This window comes from Euwallacea fornicatus, chromosome 8, assembly GCF_040115645.1.
Source record: "Euwallacea fornicatus isolate EFF26 chromosome 8, ASM4011564v1, whole genome shotgun sequence".
Classification (NCBI taxonomy): domain Eukaryota; kingdom Metazoa; phylum Arthropoda; class Insecta; order Coleoptera; family Curculionidae; genus Euwallacea; species Euwallacea fornicatus.
In genome coordinates this window covers 5,078,152-5,104,273 of record NC_089548.1, presented here as the reverse complement: position 1 = coordinate 5,104,273, position 26,122 = coordinate 5,078,152, and the positions used below count along the sequence as shown (strand labels likewise).

Below are 26,122 nucleotides of genomic sequence, written 5' to 3'. Positions count from 1 at the left end.
TCTGATTTAAGCTTGGAATTTGATGGAAATTTCTGTGTCTACACACAGTTTGTATTCGCAGTACTTATTTAAGGAGTTCTCCGGGAGAGTTTCTTTTTTTTTGTTGTTGTTTTTTTAAGAGAACTTGCAATAAAGCCAATTTAGTGCTCCAATTATATCGAAACTGTGCCGTGTCATTAATTAATTTCGTAACGAGTTTTTTGAGAGAGGCGCCTATGTGTGAGAGGCGATTTCGCTGGGTATAAAAAATTCACAACTTCGTATAAACACACACGCCTCTCCTCTCAGTTTTATTTCGGGCCATACTACAAAGTTAATCCCGCGAGGACAGGACAAAAAGTCAAGTGCAGGGCTTAAATAAGGCCTAAAAATGCGGATTATTTTTTTCTGCTTTTGTTTTGGTGATGTATTTCAGACAGCTCGAGCCTGTAAATTTCAAAAAACTTGTTAATTTGCTAACACAAACTTTGTCCTCTGTAAACGTATAAATGCGGAGCCGCTTTGTCTCTCCCTTTTTACGTTTATTATGTGCCGTAACAGTGCATAAAACCTGGAAGTCTAATGGATGTTTGAGCGTTGTTACCTTTAGTTGCTGCGATAAAAACTTGGGCCAATATACATAATTTTAATTCAATTCTCCCGCGCCATAAATTATAAGATTCTTTCTTATTCCGCTTAGACCTTAAGACCCGTATCAGTTCAGACTCACGTATACCCTCTGACGAACTAATTAAGCTGCACTCGCAGTGGAGAAACGAATCCACTCGGAGCCCTATAAAACAAAGACTGCTCCCTGGCAAATGCCAAGGGAGAACGATATAAGTAAGCCTAATTTATATACCTTTCATGCTGCAAAGATTCTGGCTCCCCGCTTCCAAATGCATTAAAGATCCTCACGCAAGATATGCATATGTTAATTAGGACGTGGAACTTGTGCACGAAAAGACATGTCTAAAGAAAAACCATTTCGAAAGAAGTTGCTTGCATCGGGAAAGTTGACAACCCTCCAAGTTTCGCCAATTGGCAACAACTGTTGCGTTTATTTGTCTAGTTTGTTTTGCACATTGTTCGAGATAAAAATACTCAACTGCATTTTAGATGTTCGGATTATTTAGATGAACTCTAAAAGCGGACATTCATGGAATAGGGAAATCTGCTTCAGTTTATAAATCGCGAGGAACTTTGCCTCAACGCGGAATAAAACATTAATGAAAATAGAAAACAGCGTTGTACAGAGTTATTCGGGCCTAGTGCCCACCGTTGGGATCTCGGAAACCACGGGAGACGTGCGGTTGGCACAGTCCTAGGCGTTTCGCGGGCGCAATTACTGCTTAAAAATGAGTAAATTTCGACCGATTGCGAACATACTCGAAACGACCTGATACCCACTGTAAGCTCAAGTCGGAGGTATTGCCGAAAACGAGTTAAAGGTATTTCCAAAAGATCGTGCCCTCGTGTGCCTTTAATTTTACGTATATTCGGACTTAATTTTCTTAAACACGGATCTAATTCATCCTTTTTTACGCCCTTAAACTACTGATTAAAGCCCTTTGTCGTTGTTGTAGTAAAGTAACAGTCAATTTCACAATTGAAGTAAATCGAACTAAGCACATATGATATCGATTAAAAGCATTGGCGGAGCAAAAGTGTCTTTCAAGTACTCCCAAAGAAAAGTGTAATACATTCCGTAACCGACCCATTTCACTCCTATTAATGTTTTTGAAATAAAAATAATTCTGTCCACTTTAGGAACTGACCCATAAAAGATCAGAACCGAATACGAGTGCTTTCATTTTGTTGTTTTTTTTTTCGTAAACTGTGTCATATTTCAAGAAAATCCTTAAAATCTCTACTTGCCACATGGCTCTAGAACGTCTCCTTCCCCCCACTTGTTACACTTTTAACAATTTTTTTAAATTCAAAAATAGCACTAAATGGGATGAAATATACTATTTTTTGACGTTCATTTTTATTTTTTAAATCTCGCCTATGTCGCTGGTAGTCCAAAATAGCCGATTTTTTCAAATTGAGACTTGCTCCGAGCGACGCATCAAATTGAAGGTCTTTCAAAATACTTTCAATGGAGTACTGTGAATCGGAATCAATCTATCCACGTTTGCACCTATACTTTGAAAAATATAGATTTAAATGTGACATAAAATGCAATACGAACTCGGTTAAGTAGCATGTAAACAATGAAAACACTTGTTTGTTGATAGGAAATTTGTATGTTTTCGTTTTTGTTCTCGCAAATAGTTTTTGGTTATTTTTATTTATCTTTTTATTCTATTATTTTTTTAACCGCGGACTGTTTGTGAGCGCAAAATTAAAAACAAACCAATTTCCTATCAACCAATCAAATAAATTCGTTAATTGTTTACGTACTGTAACGTGAGTTTCTATCGCATTTTTTACAAAATTTATATCTGTTTTTCCCAAAAACAAATCGATGAATTTTGAATCGCAATACACCGCTGAATGTAATTTTTTTGCCTATTTAATGCTGTTTTGGGATGAAATTTAAAAAAATTCTTACAAAGACAAAGAAAGGAGGATTAGGGCTTCACATCATCTAACGAACTCGTCGCTCATCGTTGATTTTTGTTCAATAAAAAAAGCAATTTGCTTCTATTGAGCAACTGCGCTTAAAACACATTTTTATTTCAATGTTTCACCGAAGAAACCCGCTTGCCCTTAGACAGGTTCGATTTTCAGCCAAACATATCAATTTGCTACCGAATGCGTGCTCTTGCCACCGATAAATTCTTGGTTTTCATCACGATGACTAATTTGTTTATTTTCCATCGTCGACTTTAACCTGACAATCAGTCGTTTGTTGTTAAATTTCAGATGTTATCGCCGAAGAATTATTCGCATGTTAACTTGACAGTGAGTGTGGCAGGATTGGCCGCGTTCCCACCACAGGCACGGACATATGAAAATAGTGAAAATCGCTTCGTGTCTACGAACAAGATTTATCCGGTAAAACGTGAGGTTTGGTAATATTTTTTTATGAAAATATCATAAATTCCTAGGTGTTTATTGACATGATTGACGCACTCGTCGATGTTTTATTCGATTAGAGGATAACAGATTTACCCGCTCGAAAGACACCCTCCATGCCATATTTCGATAAGAAATGAAGAGAGTGACATAAATATTTCTAATAATTATTTTTTTTATATGTAAAATTTCTGTTCACCCTGCGTAACGTCAATGCTGTTTGAACAAGAAGACAAATAGGGGAAAACATAAATTTTGAGGCAAATATTAACTGCAAATTCTGTGAATCTTGCCCTTAATCTGTCTGAAATGCGAAGTAATAATAATTCGGACCTTTGCTTTAGTTGCAAAGTGAAAACAGCCCTTAGCCAGGACAAAGTTCCATTTTAGTTATACATTACTGCACCCTTTTGTAAAAGGCAAATTTTCCCTGCTTTCCCTACACAAAAGAGTGGACTGCCAGCTTCAAATTGTAATCATAGAAATATTCCATGAAATAGAAAATGCAAAGTGAACAACAAATAGGTCCCGGTTCTGCTACATTCTGCAAACAAAGGGCGTGTTTATACTTTACAATATTACGTGTGTAAAACCTCGGGAACGTGAATCATTGATGAGGAAACATACGAAAATTGAGAATAAGCGATGTTGCACTGCCTCGGGATTAAATTTGAAAATATTTTTCGGTGGTTTAAGTATGAGCCGAAACACGAAAGGTTAAAGCTAATATTATTGTCGAAGATTAAGTGCGTTCCAAGTAGCTTTAGCCAGTTGCAAAACTCAAATACCGTAATAGATGTGATAACTTTCATCAGGGAGTCGCTTTGTGCCAGTCTTAAGCCAGAGTCTTCTTAGTGCAGCTGTGGCTTCCGTTTCCTTCTGAAATGTTAGACAAACACGAGCGTTAAGGCGAGGAATTCGGTTTAAAGTGCATGAGGCAACCGTATTTAAAGCGCAATTTAGTCGATTTAGAAATTCCAGAAAGTATACACAAATTTTAAAAGATTTAAGAGAATATTAGGAGAACCTGCAGCAGCCAATGAGACTGTGAGATCGTTCAAGGCGCGATGGATGTTGCTAAGGATCCCGGACGCGGGGCGTCCATCTAAGGTGATGAAGTTTCGGGACACTTTTTCAAATGTCCCATTATCCCTCAACTAAGCTTTGATGATCGAGTTTGCGATGCCACGCAAGACTAGCCTCGGTCTCGGCCCCGCGAGAAGGCAACTTTAGCGTCGGAGTGCCTCTACGAGATCAAAGTCTCGGTCATAATATAGAAAACCGAAATGTGAACGCGACACCGAGACCGAGATCTAGACCGTCGACATATTGGTCTCGGTTTCGTCGAGCTTTAGTCAAAAACAACTCGATTTGAACTGTATTAATACAGTGGGGACGTAAAACGCGGAACATATTAAACGAAAACTACATGGACGAAAGGGAAGAAAAACCGCTCGCAGAGGTCGGCATTAATTAATAAATGCCCAAATTTGGACATACGAAAATTTCTCATGACGTCATTAAGGTCGTAGATGCGACGTCATGCCCTATTTGTTTTTAATGGCAATCCGACTTTTTGATGTCGCCTTTTCATCTAGCAGTTCTGCGGTGCATCTGCGGCCCCATTCGATCTACCATCCTGCAAGTGGATCATAGGTTTTTTTTTTCTTTGGAAAAAATGTTTGCGCAACCTATTTGAAATTTAGTCTTCGATGCAGAATTGCCGGATCGTTGGAACGGCGATATCAAAAATTGGGATTGCAAATTAAAAAAAAAACAAAAAAAAAACAAAATATGACGTCATAACTACGACATCGGCGAGGTCGTGAGAAGCCTTTTTAATTCAAAATTTGGACATTTGTTAATTGGTGTTGACCTGCCTGAGAAACTTGTTCCCTTCCGTCCCGATGGATTTCATTTAATGTGTTCCATACTTTGCGTCCGGACGGGTTGTAGCCCTCACCGTTCGTATCGAACCGATCTACGGTCGGTACCAAAAACATCGGGACAGAGGTTAAACATTTACAAAATCAGACGTTTCTCCGTTAAAAACCGATACCACAAACCCTCACAGTAGAAGCTTCGGAATATTTAACAACAAAAATATGCAATGAACAAATATTCAAAATGGTAACATCAATGGTCCAGATATATAGGAACGATTCAGTTCTCATTGTCAAATGCTTATTTCTTACTTCTCACCCGTGAACGGCCTTTCGGCAGATATTCATTAGTAGGGCCGTTTTTTGTCAGACCAGTAAGGGCACGTTTTTTCTACCATCAGATAATTCGAAGAAGATCTGCGATTGATCTATTCAGTCAGCCTTGCGATTATGCTAAAAACGCCGGTGCCTACTCCATGTGTTTTAGAATGACGAACGCCAGATTTCGGTTCCAAGAAGTAGCCCCTCCCGCCCTTCTTCTGACCTGGAACTTCCCAGAATTCACACGGGAAGAACCAGATTTCTCAACAAACATCCAGAACGCACACATCTCGACCGATCATCGTAACACCTTACCGAATATTTTAAAATACACTAACTCATAGTGATGAAGGATTCTTGTATATAGATCCACTAATTTTAATAACTAATAATTAATAAATAATGTTTTAACCGACATTGTTATTAATTGAACAATTAATATCAGTTAGTTTTGTGAACTTGAACAACCGAACAAAACACTTGTACTTCTACGGGAAACGCAGGTATTTTTGATATTTTGTATGAGCCCTTTTGCCCAATAACACGTTCCAACCGCTTCAGCGTTAAAAAAATATATTTTTACAGAAAATCTCTGGTCAATTTATTCCATTATTTTTACAATTTTTGCTTTAAATTGTCCTTATTAGTAGCTTGATGGCCTCTGATTTGCGGCTCAAGAAAATGCCATACGTTCTCAATGGGGTCAAGGTCTGGGGAGTGGGCAGGAGTTCTGATGGCCTTAGGACAATTATAAAGGAGCCATTCTTGTACGATTCGGGCGCTATGTTCAGGGTCGTTGTCTCGATAGAATTTGAACCCGTTTCGAATGTTCACATTTTCAGCACTACATCTAAGATTTTCTTTTAAAAGATTGAAATAGTACATTTGGTCCATGATTTTTTCTATGAATACCAATTTTCCAGCTCCCACACTTGATATGCATCACCAAATCGTAATGGATCCCCCACCGTACGTGAGAGTTGGACGTAGATTCTCAGTCTTCAACGCTTCATTTGCCTTTCTCCACACTCTCGGACGTCCATCAGAGTCAAAGATGTTGAATTTGAAATTATCATAGAAAATTACATCTGGCCAGCAGTCAGTTTCTTTCAAGATGTGACTGGACGATAATTCTAGCCGTATTTTCTTATTCTTTTAATTGAGCCATGGTTTGTTCGCGCTATTCTACCATGACGACCATGAGAACGAATACATCGCCGTATCGTTTGAAGATATTCCTTTTTCAGTGTATGTCGGTCCAGTAACACTGATACTTTTGGAGCACCCATTTTTGAATTTTCTTTAACTTTTCGCATAATAAGAAGACGTCGGTCCCTTGAACTCCTACATCAGTGACACTTTTCAACAAATTATTTTTTAAGATCTTCAAATAAACCATTTCGTCCATTGTTCTATCAACGAACATTAACTTCGCAACTTCTTTGGCCGAAATGATTCGCCGCCGTGGGCCGCAGTGGGACGTGAATTGCTTGTTTTCAGTTTTTCGTTGACGAGTCGAATTTTGACTGATCGGCAAAAATTACATTCCTCCAATAGTTTTCCATTTTTAAAATCATCTCAGATGCAAATTCTTTTCTAAAATTCTCATTTGCGGTGTCAAACCGTGGCTTTTCGCTGGGTACCCGACCATTGAAACCGTTTGCTCTTATGCACCTTCGTGCAGTTTCCAGAGCTACCTTTTTATCAGTTTAATTTTCCAGAGCTACTTCCGGTTTACGGGCACTAATTGTGGGATTTTCCTTAATAGTCTTCATGATGTATCGCTCTTCTCGAACGTTTATTAGTTTTGGACGGCCAGTTTGTTTGATAGAAAGAATTCTGTCTTCAACTTTGTACCGGTGACTAATGTCTGCCACCGTGCCTCTTGCTCAAATTAAGTTTTTCGTCGATTCGTCTATAGGATAACTTTTTGTCAAAGTTGAAAATGACCAATTGCCGTACATCGAATGCGACATTCGCCCCATTTTCGCCCCTCAAAAATGCGGACGAGTATTAGGGGCAATTTTAATAAGTACCACGGAACACTGTTCGGATATTAGATCGGACACAGGACGCGCTCTTATGGGCAGAGCTACGATCTGCTAAAAGTGTCCGAATATTTTTGAGACCCCCAAAACGACCGGTTCGTTAAGATATTTCAGTTTTTCTATGTTTTAATGCTGAATTGTATATACGAGGTGCGCCAACTGAAACGAAACAGAGCTGTTTTCTCGGTTGATAAAAGAGTTATGCGAAAATGCTTGGACACGTCAGCTTCGGTGGGCAGGGGGCAGATTTTTCGTTAGACATTTACGGTGATTGCCCTCGCCCCCTGAGTGAAGGTAACCACCCCTAAAATTTTAAATGGGAAGGGGGGTCAAGTGATACATCAAATTAAAGGCTTTTTGAAGGTCTTCGTGGCGACGCAAGCATTTCTTACTTTGGAGTAGCTGCTGACGAGTAAGTCGATTATTTCTTCATGTACGTGATGTACGGCAATCACCCTAAATATCCAATGAAAAATCTTCCCCCTTCACGCTGATGTTGACGTGTCCGAGCATTTTTGCATAACTCTTTTACGAACTGAAAACCAGCCTCTGTTTCGTTTTAGTTAGCGCACCCCGTATATTTTTATACTGTCAGCAAGCGAAATCCAATATCAAACATATGCCAAAGTCCCGTTTTCTAATTGTTTATTTTCGTCATTACTATACACAAAAGGAGGTTGTAAGTGTAAGTGTCCGAATATTTTAGGGAGTCACCGTGTGTCTACGGCTGCGCATTTATTAGTAATTTTCTTTACTCTCCTATTCTCCTTGGTCGTCATTTCCAAAGCCTTTATTGCTTTTTCTAATCTTGTTGAAGTAAGAGCGATACAAAACGTTTCGGTTTATTCACTTTAGGGCAATTTTCGAGTCTGAGCTAATCCAGATAAAGCCGACCATTATATTCTTTCCGAAATAGCTGCACTGCAATACAAAAGACAATTACAGAAGTAAATTTGATTGCACTTGGAGGTGGTTTCAGGCCGTAATAGCACCGCTGTTTAATTACATAATTCGCTGATTAACCCTGTTCCTACAAACTGCAGCGCTCGACAGGATTATTCGTGTGTAAACGCGATTTTATTTTCTTGATGTCCGTCCGTGTATATCCGATCCTCATTTAAGCTCAGAATTTTATGTGGCATCAGCGAAAGTTTAATGGTATCCCTTAAGGCTGTATATACGTTGAAGTTTGGGATAATTTTATTCAGCAAATCTACTTTTCACTTATTCGTCGTCCGAATGCAAATGTATGTAAATGGTATGGAGAATAATATTCCGCGAGGTTGTTTGAGCATATTCGCAAATAGAGAAAAAAAAACAAACTTCCACTTGAACGTTAGAAAGGGTTTTAATATATTAAGTTTAAATCCAGATCCGTTATATTCGACTGAGGAATTTACACGAACAAATACTAAGCTCTTAATACAACTTTTTTTTTTCTAAGTTTGATGAGATTGTCCGTGTTCGAGGCGAGTTGAAAATCTCCATTTCATTAATAGAATATGGAGGCCTCCACGGGGAATTTGCATAATTGCAATTTTTAATCCATTACAAATCTGAGCTCGTCCCTAGTCTATTTTTTATTTAATGCAATTTGGAGCAATGAATGTTATTTTAAGCATATTTTATTCACGCCCCCCGGCCCTTCTCGTTAATATTCCGATGCGGGAGGACCAAAATGTCCGAATTTTATTGCGCTTTCGAACTTATTTAGTTTCGTCACAAAATCATATGAAATATACCTGCTTCAGCATAATTAGCAATAAAGTCGTCTCCTGGAACGAATTACTTGCCGAACTTTAATTAAAAAACGTTGGCCTCCTGAGTTTTAATCTCTAAAAGGATCAAGTTCGGGATAACTTTCCAGGGTTAAGTCAATTTCTCACCTTGAGCTTCCCAAACTGTTTAGATTCGATTGGGGAAAATTCAATTTATCAGCTCATTGGGAGGAAGCAAATTTATTCGGTTTTTGTGTCTGTGTTCTCAATTCAATCAGAAAAATGTTCTTTGACTGACTACGTTAAGTATAATGGAAATTCGGACGCGTTGGTTAGATTTCAATTGGTTAAACTGTGTCATCTTCGGCTTCGTTCGAAATGCCCGAAAACGCACTAGTCTCGTAATTTAATCGTTTGGTGCGGAGATTTCGAGATATCAAACTTGAAACGAGTCTCGGGGATGTTCGGGTCAAAATTTTATCGATTTCGAAATTTGCTACGACTTTTTGCCGAGCTCTCCGGCATGGTTTTGCCTGGCCAAAGGTTCCCGTCGACAAAAAAAAAAAAATTGCAAGAAATGCGATTCTCCCTTTCATTTAAAAGTTGTGAATGGATAAGCTCTCAAACGTGTTTTAAGAGACCTGAATATTCCTCGTTAAGGTCGGGAGATCGTCGGAAAAAACATAATTAAGCTAATATTCTCCCGAGGAAAACTCGAATTTGGTGATGCGACGTTGTCAAAGAGCCCTTTCTTTAATCAGAATTTGAAACAACTTCGTAAACTAAAGAAATCCCAAAGTAACCCGAAATTAAGATGTGTTTCTCAAAATTTAGGGAACCTGAATTCGAAACGTATCGTCAAACTGTGCAGTTTTAGGAACTTTTTTACTTTAACTTCTTCGGAGCTTGAACGAACTTGAATTAAAAATTCCATACCGAACATGTAAAGTAACTGACTGTTTTCTCTTTTAGAAGCTTCGCATCAGCTCAAGTTTGTTCGGCGAAGTTCTTTAGGCCAAAATGGCTACTTGAAAAAGGGAAAATACGTTAACGTTTCAATTTAGAAACTGTGTGTTATTTCAAGTTTGTTCCAATAAATTGAGAATCCAGACTACATTGGCGTAAAAATATCAAAGGATTTGGTTAGTTCAGGTTATAAATTTATTTGGATAAAATATGTATTTCCGAGACTCATCCTGGAGTTTCGTAAGCATTTCAAACGACTTGAAATGCTTACTTGAAAAATTTGGGTTTGTTTAAAAGTTTTCCTTGTTTTTCTGCTTCGTGTGGCCCTTTTAAGTTTCTACGTACAATTACCATTTTAAAGTATTTACATTTCAGTTGCCCTAATAAGGACGAAGTGGTACTGTCTGTCTGTTCACGAGCTCGATCATGAAACTAATTGGCTCGAGCAATGCTTTACATGTAAAATTTGGACTTCACTTGACTCTAAGTCAAGTCGACATAAATACGTTGTTTGGCGTAAATGTAGTTGAGAATAACTGAAGCTGCATTACAATGTACACTATGCATGAGCTTTCTACTATTGTCGGGACTATATTGTCATGTTGTTACCAATCCTATAATCCTAGGTTTATGTTGTTCTGGTAAATATTGATGTAATAATATAGATTCAATTCAGTCGACAATTGAGTGTCAGGCCTACATTAGAGAGATTATCTGAATGCGAACAAAAAAATATCCTGAGTGCAAGTCCATCTATATCCATAGATTTCTGAATTTTTCAGGGATTTTGCAATTTTTAAAAATAAAGCGACAGTTTCCTCAATGAGAACAGGCACTTTGATTTCATAACTCAACTATCGTGTGGCACCACAACCAGCAATGTTGCTATAGTCGTTTTTTGTCCAAGAAAACTTGGGAAAAAAAGTATACACGTAATTTTCCTAATTCTAGATATTCGAGTTTCTCTGGATTTATCAAGATCGAAAAACTATCGATATTGGATTCAGTGCGCGATTACGAATTGTGCGCACAATGGTAAGGAAATAAGCTCATTTCCCACGGCTCCGTACCGTTATTCACAGCACCGAGACCAAATAAATTTTATTTTTCACAAATTATGATAGACACGGAACAAGCATCGTATGCAACTTGCACAAAATGCCCATTTTCTGCTCATACAGGTACTTCACTCACCTGCGGCTCCTGCTCTCTCTTTCAATCCATTGATTAGCATTTTGTCCGCGAAACATCGTATACCATAACATACTTTCACAATATAATTTGAAATGCACACCATTTCATATCGGGCTTATCTCATCCCGTATAATCATGCCTGTGGCACAAAAGAGCGCATTTCTTAACTGGTAACATAAATTGCTATTATTCTAAATTTTACAACTAAATTGACGGGTTTTCGTCACGAATAGGGTAACCACAGAGGTCCCATTTCGCAACTGATTATAAAATAAAGGTTCAGGGCCGGTCTTGATTTCATGATTCACTTAATACGATTTAGAGTTCTATGAATGTCGATATCGGACGCACCTTGGATATGTTCCAATATCTGCCATTTTATTCTGATTTGTTCATCTCGCTGCAAAATGAAGTAAAAAAAAACGCATATGAAGCTCATTAGGAAATGCTATATTGTGTAACACGTATTTTGTTGAATCTTACTGCATTTCCGGACTGGCTGCGTAAGTGGCTATGTAAATGGAAAAGTTTAGTACGGAAGAATACAAAAGTAGGAAAAGTTAGTGGCAAGTTCGCGTTTAAACAGAAATTGGAAGAGGATGTTGAGCGACCTGGCGCCGCGTATTTCTAATTATTGGCTTCATCAAACATGTGTATGCAAAGTATCGTAGTTACACTGCGCATGTCTGAAAACATAGGCATATTCAGGTGTACCCTGGAAAAGATCCGTCTAGTGTGGAAACTTCCACGTTTTCATCAGTTTCGGGAGTGAATTGAAAATTTCCACTGGAAACTCCTTAGGGGGTTGGTGGGAGTTTGTTGCCGCGTCGCAATATTTCTATTTCTAGTCATCTATTGCTTTTGAGGGCTTGCTACTAATTCTCCCTATGTAATTAGCTATTACATATGCATGTGTTTGTTTCCAAATTAGGGTGGTACTTTTGACCTCGTCCGTTACCATAAAACAATTTCCCCATTCAAGTAAATGAAATGTCCACTCACGAGCCCATTTTTATGGTTATTATGTGCGCAAGGAACATAAGCGCCGTAACTATAACGGTTTCCTTAGAGAAGTATTTTCGAAGGTGCGATAAAAAGTTTCGGACAGACAGGAATCTCTTTTACACAATTTTGGTTCAATTATTTATCCGAAAATAAACTATTGTCCTAGGCAAGAAGTGGAAACAAGGTAAGATACAAGGAGAGTCCCAGAAACACCCGACTTAACACTTGAAGGGAAAAAAAAATTGGAAAATATTGACATTATTTTTCCACATAGTCTCCTTTGAGATTGACACACTTTTCCCGGCGATGTTCTCTGGCTTCTATACCCTGTTTACAGTAAGCTTCGAATGTTTCAAAATAGGCATCAAACTCGAAGTCCATCTCTTCATTATTGGCAAATCCCTTTCGACCGAGTCATTTTTTCAAGTTTGGAAATAGAAAATAATCTGAGGGGGCTAAATCTGGCGAATAGGGTGGAGAAGGAGCGAGGTCGAAATCAAGTCGATTGATTTAGGCTATCGCGATGACGGAAACGTGCACTGGTGAGTTGTCCTGATGAAACAGGACTGTCTTTTTCCTTAAACGAGGTCGCTTTTTCCCTATTTTTTTTTTTTGCTCGAACGGTGCAATATATTTGTATAATATTCTTCGTTTATTGTTTTCCGTTAGGGAGATGATAAATAACAATTATTCCACGTGCATCCTAAAAATCGACGCGATCACCTTTCCTGCAGCTGGAGCCATTTTTGCCGTCTTCGGAGTCGATTTTCCATCCATTGCTTTGACTGCTCTTTCGTCCCAGGTGTGATGGGCCCACGTTTTTCCATGATTATGAATTAATCCAAAAACTCGGCTTTATTACTGCGAAACTTTGTTAAACTCCCGTGAAACGTCCTCACGGCGCTGTTTTTGTTCAATTGTCCGTAAGGGCGGTATCCATCTTGCGCACGGATTTCCCAAATCTAATTGTTCGGTCAAAATGCGATGCTCAGTACTTCTGAATTGCGTATCTTCCAATACGTTTTTGTGGTTTTTCACCACAAAATACCTGGGGTGGTCGAATCTGGGTTGTCATTCAAACAAAAAAAAAACTATAATTCGATTTGACTATTTGAACATATTAAGGCGTTATCTTCGAATTAGTGCAGAAAAATTGGGTCTGTTAGGTGATAACCCATTAGAGTCGCACTGTTTTTAACGCAACGACGACCCTAAACATTCTGCTGAAATAGTAAAAAAGTGATTGTTATATAATGTTCTCCGTCAATTTCATACCCCCCTCCACCCAGCCCCTTGACATTAACCTCATCGAACATTTATGGGAATAACTGAAAAGGCGAGTTTATAAAAAATATATAACTAATAAAAACTGACTAAATTTGGCATTAAAAGAAATTTGGGACAATATTGAACCGGAAACCACTCGAAAACTTGTTCAATCTATGTTAAAAAGGTTGAATGCCGTTATTAAAGCCAAAGTATATTCAGCTTCCTACTAACAAATAATTAATTGTGTTCCAATTGTCAATGTACGTAAATTTTTGACCGATCGATTTGGGCACTATAAAATAAAATATAATTTTTATACCATTGTAAAAAGGTGCTTTATTTAACATCATTTTAAATTTATCACTTGAACAGAGAAGAAATCAGATATATAGGGTGTACTTTTGTATTCGCAATGGTTCCTTAAAAATCCTCAAACTTATTTTTTGATAGGAGATGTACGTAGACTTTTGTCTCTAAGTATATGTCAGGTCGGGTACTCTCGGGACTATCGTCGGACGATGTCTTGACCGTACAGGGTGTCCCGTGAGTCAACGTTACCCCTCACGAGGTGGATAGCCCAACTCAAAATAAGTCGATTTCACTTAGCCTGGCCTTAGTCCAAAAATTGACAATAACCGAGGTGTACAGGGCATAAAAAGGTGAAAAAATAAATTAGATTTTCTTCAATACGTCTCCACTACTTCGAACTAATTTCACGAAACTTTGTATTCGGGTATTTCTTGGGATAACAAATTCAAATTTATCGACGATTTCGGTGTACCTCCTAGAGGACGCCGCGGGCGGCCATTAGGGCTCATTTGAACTGACTAAACTTTTTGTACCACGATGTATGTCGTTTTGAACTAGATAAGTCTTTTCTCTCACCTTTCCTGCTTGAAAAAGGTATGCCCCATTGAAGGCGCTAGGAGAAACGGTTTGTGTCTTCTAATGGCCGCCTGTGGCGCCCTCTAGAAGATACGCCGAAATCGTCGATAAATTTGAAATTATCATCTCAAGAAATTCCCGAATGAAACATTTCGTGAAGTTAATTCGAAGTGGCGGTGACTTATTAAAGAAAATGTGATTTATTTTTCACCTTTGACACCCTGTATCTCGATTGTTGTCAGCTTTTGGACTGAGGCAGGTTTCGTTGAATCGACTTATTTTGAGTTGGGGCACCCACCCTTCGAGGGATATCGTCGACGCGCGGGACGCCCTGAGTTTATGCAATATTGTTAAGATGGATGCTCCTTAAATTGAATGAAAAATATTTTCGGTGATTTCTCGGGTGCCCCAATTTAGTCAGGAAATAACTGCGCAATATCTCTGTTCTTGATATGTGAAGAACACAGGGAGAAAACTCGTAGTCTCTGAATTAAAAGCCACTGACACTACACAGACACACACAGAGGGAACAATCAATATCCAATTCAGTGTGGTTATGTCAGTACAAAGCCCCATTTGTTTGTTGCAGGAAACGTTTTCGCCAGTTTAAAATGCCCTGTTTACACGGGGCGCATCGCCGATACTTGCTCCGGATGTTCATTGTAGTTCCCTTTTATTCCAGCTAAATGACTTCGTACAAAGCTCTATATTCTATGGAGGCTAGGTCTTGTTAAATTTCTACTTTTTCCGAATCCTGGCAGAGTCTATTTGCTGCCGTCCCGGCTTTCCGCCAAAGAAAAATACAAACAGGTGAAGGTGTTGGGTTTATTAAAGCACTTTTCTCCTTTTGGTAAATGACTAATTTTTGTTTGCTTGAAGGCGAAATTTTGAGACGAAAAAGAAAATGTTTTATGCTTCAAAAGGCTGCTAATTAACGGCAAAACAATGTTATGCCGTTGAAACTCGAGAAAGTACTCCAATTAACCTTAGCCTTTTAAACTTCCAGGCACGAAAATTGCTTAGATTAAGGTAATTAAACATTTTTGGGAGCTTCTGCATTAACAACACCGGGTCAAAATTAACTTTTCTGAATAAATTGTGATTTATTTTTTCTTTTTTTTTTTTCAGGTGAACGACAAATGGGCCCTACCAGGCTTCGTGTGTGACTTCTACATTGCGATGGATGTAACTTGCTCAACGTCTTCAATATTCAATTTAGTAGCTATTTCAATAGATAGGTAAGTAAAGGAACAAAACCTTTCCAGGCTAACATGCATCATTCCTTATTAATTAATGCAACTGAGCTGACATGCAAGTTGCAGCAAGGCAGGATTTCAGCTTCGACAAATATCTCACGTTTCAGTTGCTCGGCGCAAATTTGACTGTTTGTTGTCTTGTTGATCTTTGAAGTTTTTAAGGAAAAACGCCCGTTTATGGTCGGGAATTTATTGCGAAAGTTTCGATTTGCGCACAGTCTGAAACGTTGATTCAATAAGAGAAAATCGTATTTACCTTCTCGAAACAACGCCCTAAAATTATAATTCAACTTCAGTTATCGGAGTTGCTAATAACAGTTGTATACTTTCTCAGATATGCTAAAACTTTTAGCGGTATTAGGTTGAGGATTTCCGGTCGAGTATAATTGTTCAGGTGTCTATAATACTTTGGAATTTGCCTATTTTCCGGGATTACTGTCGGAGACTTTATCGATTTTCGTCTACGCGAAAACGCGACTTTCCTGAATTTTGAAAAGTTGACTGGACTATTAAATTTCGTGAAGACCAGTGCTTCTTGCATACTAACTCCGGACTATACTATGATAGGAGACTGGTAAACCTATTTACCGTTAATCCTGAAACGTTGAAAATGACAGTTTTCCAACAAAGCTAGTTGCAAGGGGCATTGCGAGATACCCTGCCCGTTTCTGCGGTCCAAAAAAAGGTAGCGGACTTGAGCTTCGGGCCTTTGTGATCCTCATAGGATAGTTGTTTCCCCAGGAAATCTGTACATCCGAACGGCGAATTTTTTCCTTAATTTGACGAATAAACCTGAAAACTTTCTAACTTTTTTCAGCTGCATAATTCCCACACATACATCATACGATCCCGAAGCAACTCAGAATCCCGGGGATTTCGGATCGATTTTCCCTGATCCCGGGATCCGGGAACCACATTACATATAAGTGTAACGAAAAGTTTGTGGCATGTCCACAAATGGAGTCGGGAGAATGAAGCAAAAATGAAAAGGAAGCGGATGTTGGGCAACTCTGCTTATTTATTAATTTTATTAGGCACGTATGTGCACAAAATGCCCCTACGTACATATCATGTTGCGCGTGCGTATGGCCTGAAAGGCACGCAAGTAAAACGCAAAAAATTGGGGGAAAAAGGGCGAACGAGAAACAGACATCAGCCCTAGCCTTTTCTGGAAATATCTAAGTATTCGCCAATTTCGGGGATGTATGTTTTCGCACCCTTGGCGGATTGAAATGATTATGTAAACTTGAAGTCACATGAAAAAGTTTTAAAGAGCTAGACCCGAGGAGCGTAACAAAATCAAATTTGAGGAAGATAAATGCATTTTTCAGGAGTTTTTCCAAGTTCTTTTAATACATCGATTGGTTAGCGTTATTTTTCCAAAATCATGTGTCAAGTCTCGTGGGTTTATTTCTAGTAAAACCGAAATCGTAATATGGGATAGTAAAAATTTGAACACGTGAAACCGAAGGTGGCACCCTGAAATACACGATGTGTGACGGGGTCTTCCCCTAACTTCCATCAGCCGATTGGACTAAACGTTTCGTAATTACCCACAGTAAAAAACGAATAGTTACGCTAAATATTAATACGTCATATTGTCCAGTCCTATGTTCACATATCCTCAGGACAACATGTTTTCTTGACTTGAGAAAGTCAATTTCTTCGTTGTACTTTTGTCTACATTCCTATTAAGTAAATAGAGTATTCAAATGAAGCTTGAACTTGCATCAAGTATGTCGAGCAAATACTCGTATAGTACATTTAAGGTAAGAAAATACATTAAATAAATAGACACTACTTCAATTAACCTTTTACTTCAAATAAATGCTCTTTTCCTTTCGATTCGCTCAGTATTTTCAATTTAAACGCTTTCACTTGATGTTAACTGTTTCCGAATTTGAACGTTCACAAAAATTATTCACTTTTCCTCTGTAGCAAACGGTAATTTTGTAAAAGTTCTATACGATACTTCTCTGCGGCCGCAACGGTTTGTGAAAAATAATAGAGATTTACTGCCCGAAATTTGAAAATTCGCCGTTACGAAAACTTCCGCCGGACTGTTGAAGTTTATTGGTTTTGCCCCGTTGCCGTGGATACCGAAACAAAGCCGTGGGAAATAGATTTATTTCCCTATCGTTGCGCGCGCAACACGTGGGAAATAACAGTGTACGGAAACCGAGAGTCCTTCAATATTATTTTCGAGGCTGTAACAATGCTATATCCTGAGAGTCCTAACGGTTAGGTACACATTTCTATTACGACCACATGTGTTAACTTTGTTGTATTCTGCAAGTTAAATTAAGTATTAGCGAATGTCAAAATGTTTTGATACCGGCACACGCCACTTTGTTTTATGTGCGGTAAATCCAGTTTACCGCGCCCTCGTAGGAAAAACATTGAAAATAGGTACTTAATAATTTAAAAACAGAATGGGCATTACGCATTTAAATAGTTCCGAATATGGTAAATATTTAAAAAAATATTGAATCCAACATTGGATTTTTAACACTCCTACACATGGGAAAACTGAAGATTTTAAATAAAAATGTCAATATGAACTTCTATGTAGAAATTATTAGTTTTCGAGGTACACAGAACCAAACTTGCAGCATTCTCAACTCCTCCTCTTTAACTTATTATAGCATCGACAAGCTTTCTAAGGAAATGCACTTGTCTCGGTGGAAATGTGAAAATCAATTGGGCCAAATTGGTTTAAGGGTGGTTATGCGCAAACAGCCGGAGGAAAAAATAAACTTTTCACAAGAAAATTAAATGAAAAATGTCGCGATTTCGATGCTAAACTTTGAAGAAAAAACATTGTGAAATTCTGAGTGCGAAAATCGAAGAAGGGTAGTCCGGGTTACTTCCAGATAAGTCGTAGAAAGATTAATGATCCTTTTTTGAGATTCTGAGCGCAACACTGGAAGACGAATGAAATTTATTCCGAATTCTTGGACGGTTGCGAATTTGCCCTATCTTCTGAGCAAATGGGCACGTGAAAAAGATATTTTGACCGATCCGCTTGGCCTCTAGTCCGAGAGGCATTTTGGTCAAGAAGCCATTTCTCCAGATATCTAGACCGTTATAAACAACGAACATATTTGCATTCCCAATAGAAATAAAAGAAGTTTTTTTGTAAATAGATAATGCTCGAGCAATACGGAATCTATACCTTTGGAAGTGATATTCTTTGTGCGTACTTTTCCAGAATAAAAAGCTTACATAACAAGAAGCAAATATTTCAGGGTTATACCCCGGGGTGCTGTTAAAAGAAGGGAAGAGATAAAAAAAAGATTAAGGGCGAATACATTTGCTTTGTAACAGGTAGAGGGAATAAGGTTTCCACAATTTTAGTGAAGATTTTCAGTAAATAGTTTCGGTTTTATGTGAAGCGAAATGACTGACCCAGCTGTGACTTTGTTGCTCTATTTGCCTCCGTTTTGTACAAGAGTCCGGCTGATTGCGCCGAGTTCAATCCGGCATTTTATAGAAAAATTAGTAACAAATTGGTCAATTTACTGTATAACAGCTTATCACCAAATCAAATTGCGCTCCTATAAGTTAGAAGGCAGCTCCTTATTACATAATTTTGCCTCTCCGGAGCCTTGCAAATTGGATAAAGTTTCGGCAAATGGATGCAATTAGGCCTCGCAAACGGTTATTTTCTTTAACAATAAGACCAATTTAAATTTGAAATTGGATCTGCTACCTTAGAGGGATGTTTATGCCGAAAGTAACGTTTACTTATCGCTCTAGTTAAGTAACAAAAAATTTTGGGAAATGCGACGCTTTATTTCAGGTGGAAATTAGAGGAAATACGACGTCTTGCAAGGGGCCAAATGTCTGAGTTTTGTATAGGAAGAAAATGAGATAGCTAAACCTTCTGTTTTGGGACATTTACGTAAATTGAAACGATTCTTACATAAACGTATCCGACTGGAAATTAAGTCAAGCACTCAAGCTCTGTTTATTTAAGGGAATAATTTAATTTGTGCTGACTTACAGGGTTTTGTAATTTGTTCCGCTTCACGCCACTGCCTGTCGCTGTGCTTCAAGAGGGAGACTGGTAGTTTAAGTTGGTAAAATTAATTAACGAGTGTCCACCCCTAAGCAAGTACCCGCGGCTTGGTTTTACGTGAAAACACCAGAAATCACTTACACTACCGCCAAAAACTGGGAATCGTGCAAACCGATGGGGGAATTTGAATATGAAATGTTTCAGGGTCAATTATGGTTTACGTTGGATTCCCAATTGACCTTCACTTCGGTAATCCACCTACATATGACATAAAGAATATCCATTAAGAGTACACGCAGATAGTGGGTTGGCACCTAATTCTTTTTAGAAGTTGAACGACGCTCAAACGGCAGTCAAATCAGGAGATCTTCCAGCTGACACTTTCACATTCATATGGTCAGCTGATCTATTGGGATGTGTCAGAAAATTGTAATAAAAATTCCTTCAGACACATGTTCAAAATTTCCCGACAGTCGATCCTAAGAAATGCAACAACAAACATGAATTCCTTTCCGGTTAATGTCTGCACGTTACAACCCCCTGCCAATGACTTCTGGAGAAACAGTCTTACAAATAATTTTTTCCTAAACACCAGGTGTTTCAAAATCATGAAATGAAGCTTCTAAGAAATCTTCAATAGAAGACACCTGAGTATAAGAGCCCGTCTTCACAAGTGGACTCAGAATCCGTTAAGATGCCACGTGCAAAACTGTTTTTATCGAGTTTTAGTAAGTTTCACTCGAATTTACTTTCACTAAATAACGCTTTCGTATAGTGATCTCGGATACATCGGAGTTGTCCAATGATCGACCATTTGGTTCAAGTTGATTTAGTTGATTTACGTCATTTCATACTCCTACTGACATTTTTGCGCTGTGAGCAACATTTTTATTTTCACGCTCATGGTGAGCGACAGATAAATTGCAGCCACATTCGATTTGTTGTGGGAAAAATGTCAGGAAACAGCATACCATTTCTTGATAGTTTGGCTCTGAGTGGGCTCATAAGTTCCGGAAGGTAGCTGAATTATGACTACAGTCACGGCCGATATTTTTAAATAAGCTTAGTATTAAAAAATAGGGGAATTTCACCGCATGAATATCTAAAATCGCGAACACCGGATATACTGAAAGCCATCCTCATCACTGACTCATATCCTCCCAAACGTTGAACAAATTAATTTTTCACACAATCCAACAAAGCAGTTCACATCGCAACAACAGCCGTAATGCCTCTATAGAAGACAACGTCAGCATTCTAGAAACCTCATTTCGGTTCATTGATATAAATCTTATTGTTCAGTCACCCCCTCAAAATACCGAACAAAACTCCCAATTCACTTACTTTTCCTTTCCTTTCATCAAGAAAATATCCAACAAAGTGATAAAATTATTTGATAATATGCCATACATATAAATTGGCCTTAAAAATTCAATGTCAGTGAGTGGGATCTTGAAAACCGTAATAGATACAGAGACGGTTAAACGGGCAACGTTTCAGAGAATTTTATGCGAAACTCGCATCGGGTTTAAAAATTGCTTTTTCTACGACCATGTAAAAAAATGCGACTTTCATCATACTTTTCCCAACGGAAAACATCGTTTTCCCACGACCCCTTAGGAAAGCAAACACACGTGTTTACTTTCATCCTAATGCACACGTGTGTTAGAGAAAACAACTGAATTATGGACACAGCGCAATGAACTACTCTGACTACAAGTATTAGCATTCTATTATTCTATTAAGCAAGTCAGCAAAATAGGTCGCTACCAATAACTCAGCTACGTGTCTCTAAAGTGGCTGAAAGGTGTTAAATTGTGCGCCGCTGAAGTAATGTCGGATTTGCCTTGTTTGGGTAAACTTTTTTGATGTTTTTTATGCAAACACAATAGTGATTGTACGTCGACGAAAAACATCAACGAGTCTTCTCATCACTATGTTGACACCGGCGGTCTCGGGAACTTTCAATATGTCAAAATATCAGAGAAAAGAACTCATTATCGTTAAATGCAGTTCTTGGAAGCAGTGCCACGAAAAGTGACCATTCGCTCAAGATGTGCAGAAAATTTTCAAAATTATTAGTGTACCGTTTTCGGCAAATCTCTACTTATTTGGATCCTGAATATTTTAAACAGCTAAAGAAAAATCGATTAAGGTGGGTCCAAACACTTTGTAAGCTCTAACAAGCGTTTCAGTGCTCAGCTTGGTGTCTGGATGTGAAGAAATAGAATAACCGGCGACCTTTCCTAATGCGTCCGTCCTGTAATGGCGGCAGACACGAAGATGTTGGTTTAATAAAGCGAAGAAGCAGCAAATTAGCCGCGAAATGTGAAGCTGTGAAGTAAGCTCACGCTTTGCGTTTCGCCGAGCAGAACAAAAAATTTTTCCCCCGATCGGTACCTGCTAAAACCCTTTGTCCCCGATCGAAAGAAGAAGTTTTCCATTATTTATATAAAACAAGCTGTAAAATGTCACTTTTATTACACGGACACTAAAAAGTTTTTAAATCGCTTCAAAATTATTAAATAAGCGCCAGTAAAAACTTTTACTGCCTAGGCATTAAAGTTTAAAAAATCCAAGTACACATAAGAAATTAAAAAAGTCTAATAAAAAAGCATATTAATCGGTATCACTTTTGCGCCTTGGGAACCGAAGTACTTTATTCAACTGATTTTTACATATTTCTTACATTTGGAAGTTTGCACTTTTACTACCTAGGCAATAAAAAAACTTTTACTGCCGCCTACATATCAAATTTGCAATGTCGGAAAAGTTGAAAAGGGAGACACTTTAGAGCCTCTTCTGCGTTCGTACAACGTCGCTTCTGTCAGTCTTAACAAAAGTATCCCTGCCGACTATTCTCCGGCTAAGTTTCAGTTTTAATTTCTCTGTTGCGGTGCCTCAAGTTAAAAAATAGAGTCTCGTCGAGTCAAATAAACAGGAGTAGCTCTTTGAAAGTAAATGTAGAAAACCCCCATTAAGTCGGTATTTTTGATTATACTAACAAAGTGGAATATTGCAGGCAATTTCCGACTAAATGAATCTCTCACGTCTAGAATTTGGATGGATATTATTTCAGTTTCAGTTCTATTTGAGCAGCTGTGGCCTTCTCGTAAAATTAGCATAGAATTCTATTATTTCTGCACTACCAAGAGATTATCACCCAATTCTACGAACTGACATAATTTCTGATATTTTTCAAAACGAAAATTTAGGATTACTCTGTCTGTCCGCCTTACATTTCAAACAAAATGAAAGCGCCGAAAATATTTGGAGCAAATATCGCTCAACAGCTCGCAGTAACGAAATTTCGTAAATGCCAGGGAATTTGGAGCTAATGCAAGGTAATATCACTTTAAGCATGAAGCTGCATTGTATTGATTTTCCGTAAAATCTCCAGAGATTATGTAGCTTCCGCCAACTTGGAGTTATCGCTGTAAAAAAACTGCAATTAGAATTTCAATAACACGCCGTTGCAGATACTGCGAATTCATTCATTCGAAGAGGTCGCTCGCCGACACCAAAGCACGAAGACATAACTTGCACCTGGTGACACGTTTTTCGCCCAAGTTTCGCCCAAATTAAATTGGAAGTTTCGCAATAATCTGGTTCTAGCTTCGAATCAAGCCACTTCCGGCAACTATTTCGCAGTTCAACAAGTTTTAGCTGTGAAATAGGCTGTCGTAGGATTTAATTCGATAATCGGGCCTTCAGATACGGTTTACGATTACTCTGGGCTGAGAGGATTCCAAATAATTAAATAATCCAGAAATCGGTAGTAATGAAAATGTGGTGGTGGTTTTGAAGCTCAAAACTTCCATAGTTCCATGGTTTGCGTGGATGTTAGGCAAACATTCCCAAGATTCAGCCTGACGGTCACGTGAATCGGCTTAAATCCGGCTCGGAATTTGATCCGGAATTATCGAACGTTTACCGAAAAGTTGGGGTACGCACATCTGGTCGCAACTCACCGGTCCGATATTTCCGACCATACGAATCGCCACTGGACAGTTCCGGTGACTTAATGATATGCACTGCACCAAAGAATAGTGTGAACGCTTGGCGTGGCAACTCTTTAACTGTAGTGATGTCAGTGAAATAATTTTGTTTTTAAAAAACAAGATATATTTTGGAAAGTACGAAGGACACTTTAACATTTATACATAATTTTTTTTAATTATTAATCTGAAAAAACAGACATGTCAGTACGCAAACACAATCATCACCGCCAAAAAAGCTTTTGAACACGTTAAAAATATTGTTTAATTTAACGTTTTCTAACAAAAATTGTTGCTTTAATAGTCAGCAGGACCCCCTTATTGTTGATAACTTCCAAAAGACGTGAGTGCCTGGTGTTTACTAATTTCTCGTTATTCCTAGCGAAATTTCTTTCCATTCATCCAACAGGGCTGATTTCAATCCTCCCTAATTTTTTACTCATCGTTTTCTTGTTTTGCGTCTGAACTCGTCCCACAGATATTCAATTGGGTTCAATTCTGGGGTTTGTGGAGGCGTCTTGAGTGGTCGGGATGCATGATATAGAAGCCAATCTCGATCTTTCAGAGCGCAGTGTTTTCGGTTGTTGTCTTGTCGAAATAGGTGCGACACGGTCAGATCTAATTTTCCAACACTTTCATTTAAATTAAGTTTTGGAACGTCAATGTACATACATGGATCCATTATACCATTAATGATATGCAAATTGCCAACTCCGGCCGCACTCATGCACCCCCATACCATAATACCGCCTCCGCCATGTTTAACGGTTCCCACTAAATTTATTGGTTTTAACGCCTCGTTCTTTTTTCTGCAATTTTTTTTCTTCCATCGGATCCATGAACGTTAAATCGAGATTTGTCAGAAAAAATTACGGTGTTTCAAAATGTTAGATTTTTAGATACGTATTCTTTCGCAAACACCACCATGATATTCACTTAAATGTAGTTTACATCGAACAGTTTGGGGAATATAACACTCACATTATTATCAGTTAATAAGCCATCGACAATTTTCCTGGCCCTTGAATTGGGCTTTTCACGAACAGTTTTTAGAATTGTACGCTTGTGAATATTGTTGAGCTTACTTGGTGTTTTGGAACGAGGTCTGTTTGATACATGACCGAGCTCTTTGCGCTTTTAGATAACGTCAAAAACTGTCGAAGGATTCTTAGCCACGATTTCACTAATTGTTCCATACGATTTTCTTTCCGAACAAAGCCTGACAATTGCTTCGCGCACTGCTTCGGGAACATCCATATTTTCTGATAATCGCTTCAAACTAATACAAATTTTATAACGTTTCGACTTGGCTTAAAAACCTCAGAGCACGAAATAATAGAAAAACAATTTTTTCGTGCCCTAATTTCGTTCATTTTTCTTAGATGGGAATCGTGTAAAAACTTTTTTGGCGGTGCTGATTGCGTGTGCGCTTCAATATGCCCATTTTTGCAGTTCGATCTTAAAAAGAAACTATGAGTAAATGTAAAAATTTAGTGTGTTCTTCGTAGTTTCCAAAATATACCTTATTTTTTAAAAACTAAATTATTTCACTGATTTTACTACATTTAGACTTGCTCCCAAGTGGTCACAGACTTTCTTGGTGCAGATCACATTACCAGATGGCGAGGACATAAGTTTCATAAATTTAACCAACGATTAAGAACATCGTTACGAGCCAAAATGTTCTTTGCCACAAGGGTCATCAAAACCGCCAAGTTCCTCAGAAGCGGAAAAATGTCTTTTGAGAATTGGCAACGTCGCGTCGTGTTTACTTGATTTGAATACCTCCCTAAATGCCTGCGTCGACCAGGCATGCGTTTTTACACGGTTTTTTTGGGGGGTTCGATGGGTTTTTACGGTTAAAACTTGAACATTATGCGTTTCTTATTCTATTATTATTAAAAGCCACTTACCTTTAAATTATTGTTGTAATTTCTCGTTAGCGTAACACGCTACGTTACACATTTTACACCACCCACGTCACAGTCGTAAATGTTCGAAATGTCCACGACGTCCATTTGAGTCAATGCACTCACGACGGCGTTTTAACCAACTTTCCCGTGCACGATGAAAAATTCCTACCGTCCATTGGAAGTTCTCTTTCTGGCCAACAATAAACGTAAACGCGTCCAGTTTCTTTGGAATTTCGTAACGTTTCTCCATAATAAATCTAAAAGCATCTCGCGGTACTCGCGTAAACAGTACATTTTCACGTACGAAGATACTGTTAACGGGCCCGAATAAATTCGCGTACTAACAAAGGGTCGAGAAGTTTCATCGACTGTCAGATGTTGAGGAATTGCAAAAAACAATCATAACAAAAACAAACGTCGCTTCCTCGGTCGCGTTCAGTGCAGCGTTGCCGCTTGAGTTCACTTTCACTGCTTAATTTGTATTATTATTTATTAATTAAGTTTTAAATTGGTTTTAGCAATGCTGTTGCCATATGATTTTAACTTTTTTGTTCTAAATGGTGTTCTTAATCATTGGTTAAATTTAGGAAAGTTATATCCCCAGCACCCTGCATATCGAAAAAAAAATATGTAGAAAAATCA

The 26,122-nt window shown here is 38.3% G+C and overlaps 1 protein-coding gene across 2 annotated transcripts in view; it reads left to right on the top strand.

Annotated features, from left to right (window-relative positions):
- The window catches only part of Dop2R (dopamine D2-like receptor), a 171,414-nt gene that overhangs the window by 114,274 nt on the left and 31,018 nt on the right, over positions 1 to 26,122 (top strand). For both annotated transcript variants that reach the window (XM_066285018.1, XM_066285016.1), the window contains exon 2: positions 15,421 to 15,530. In XM_066285018.1, coding sequence (XP_066141115.1) covers positions 15,421 to 15,530 — 110 coding nt within the window. The remainder of the gene's footprint in view (positions 1 to 15,420; positions 15,531 to 26,122) is intronic.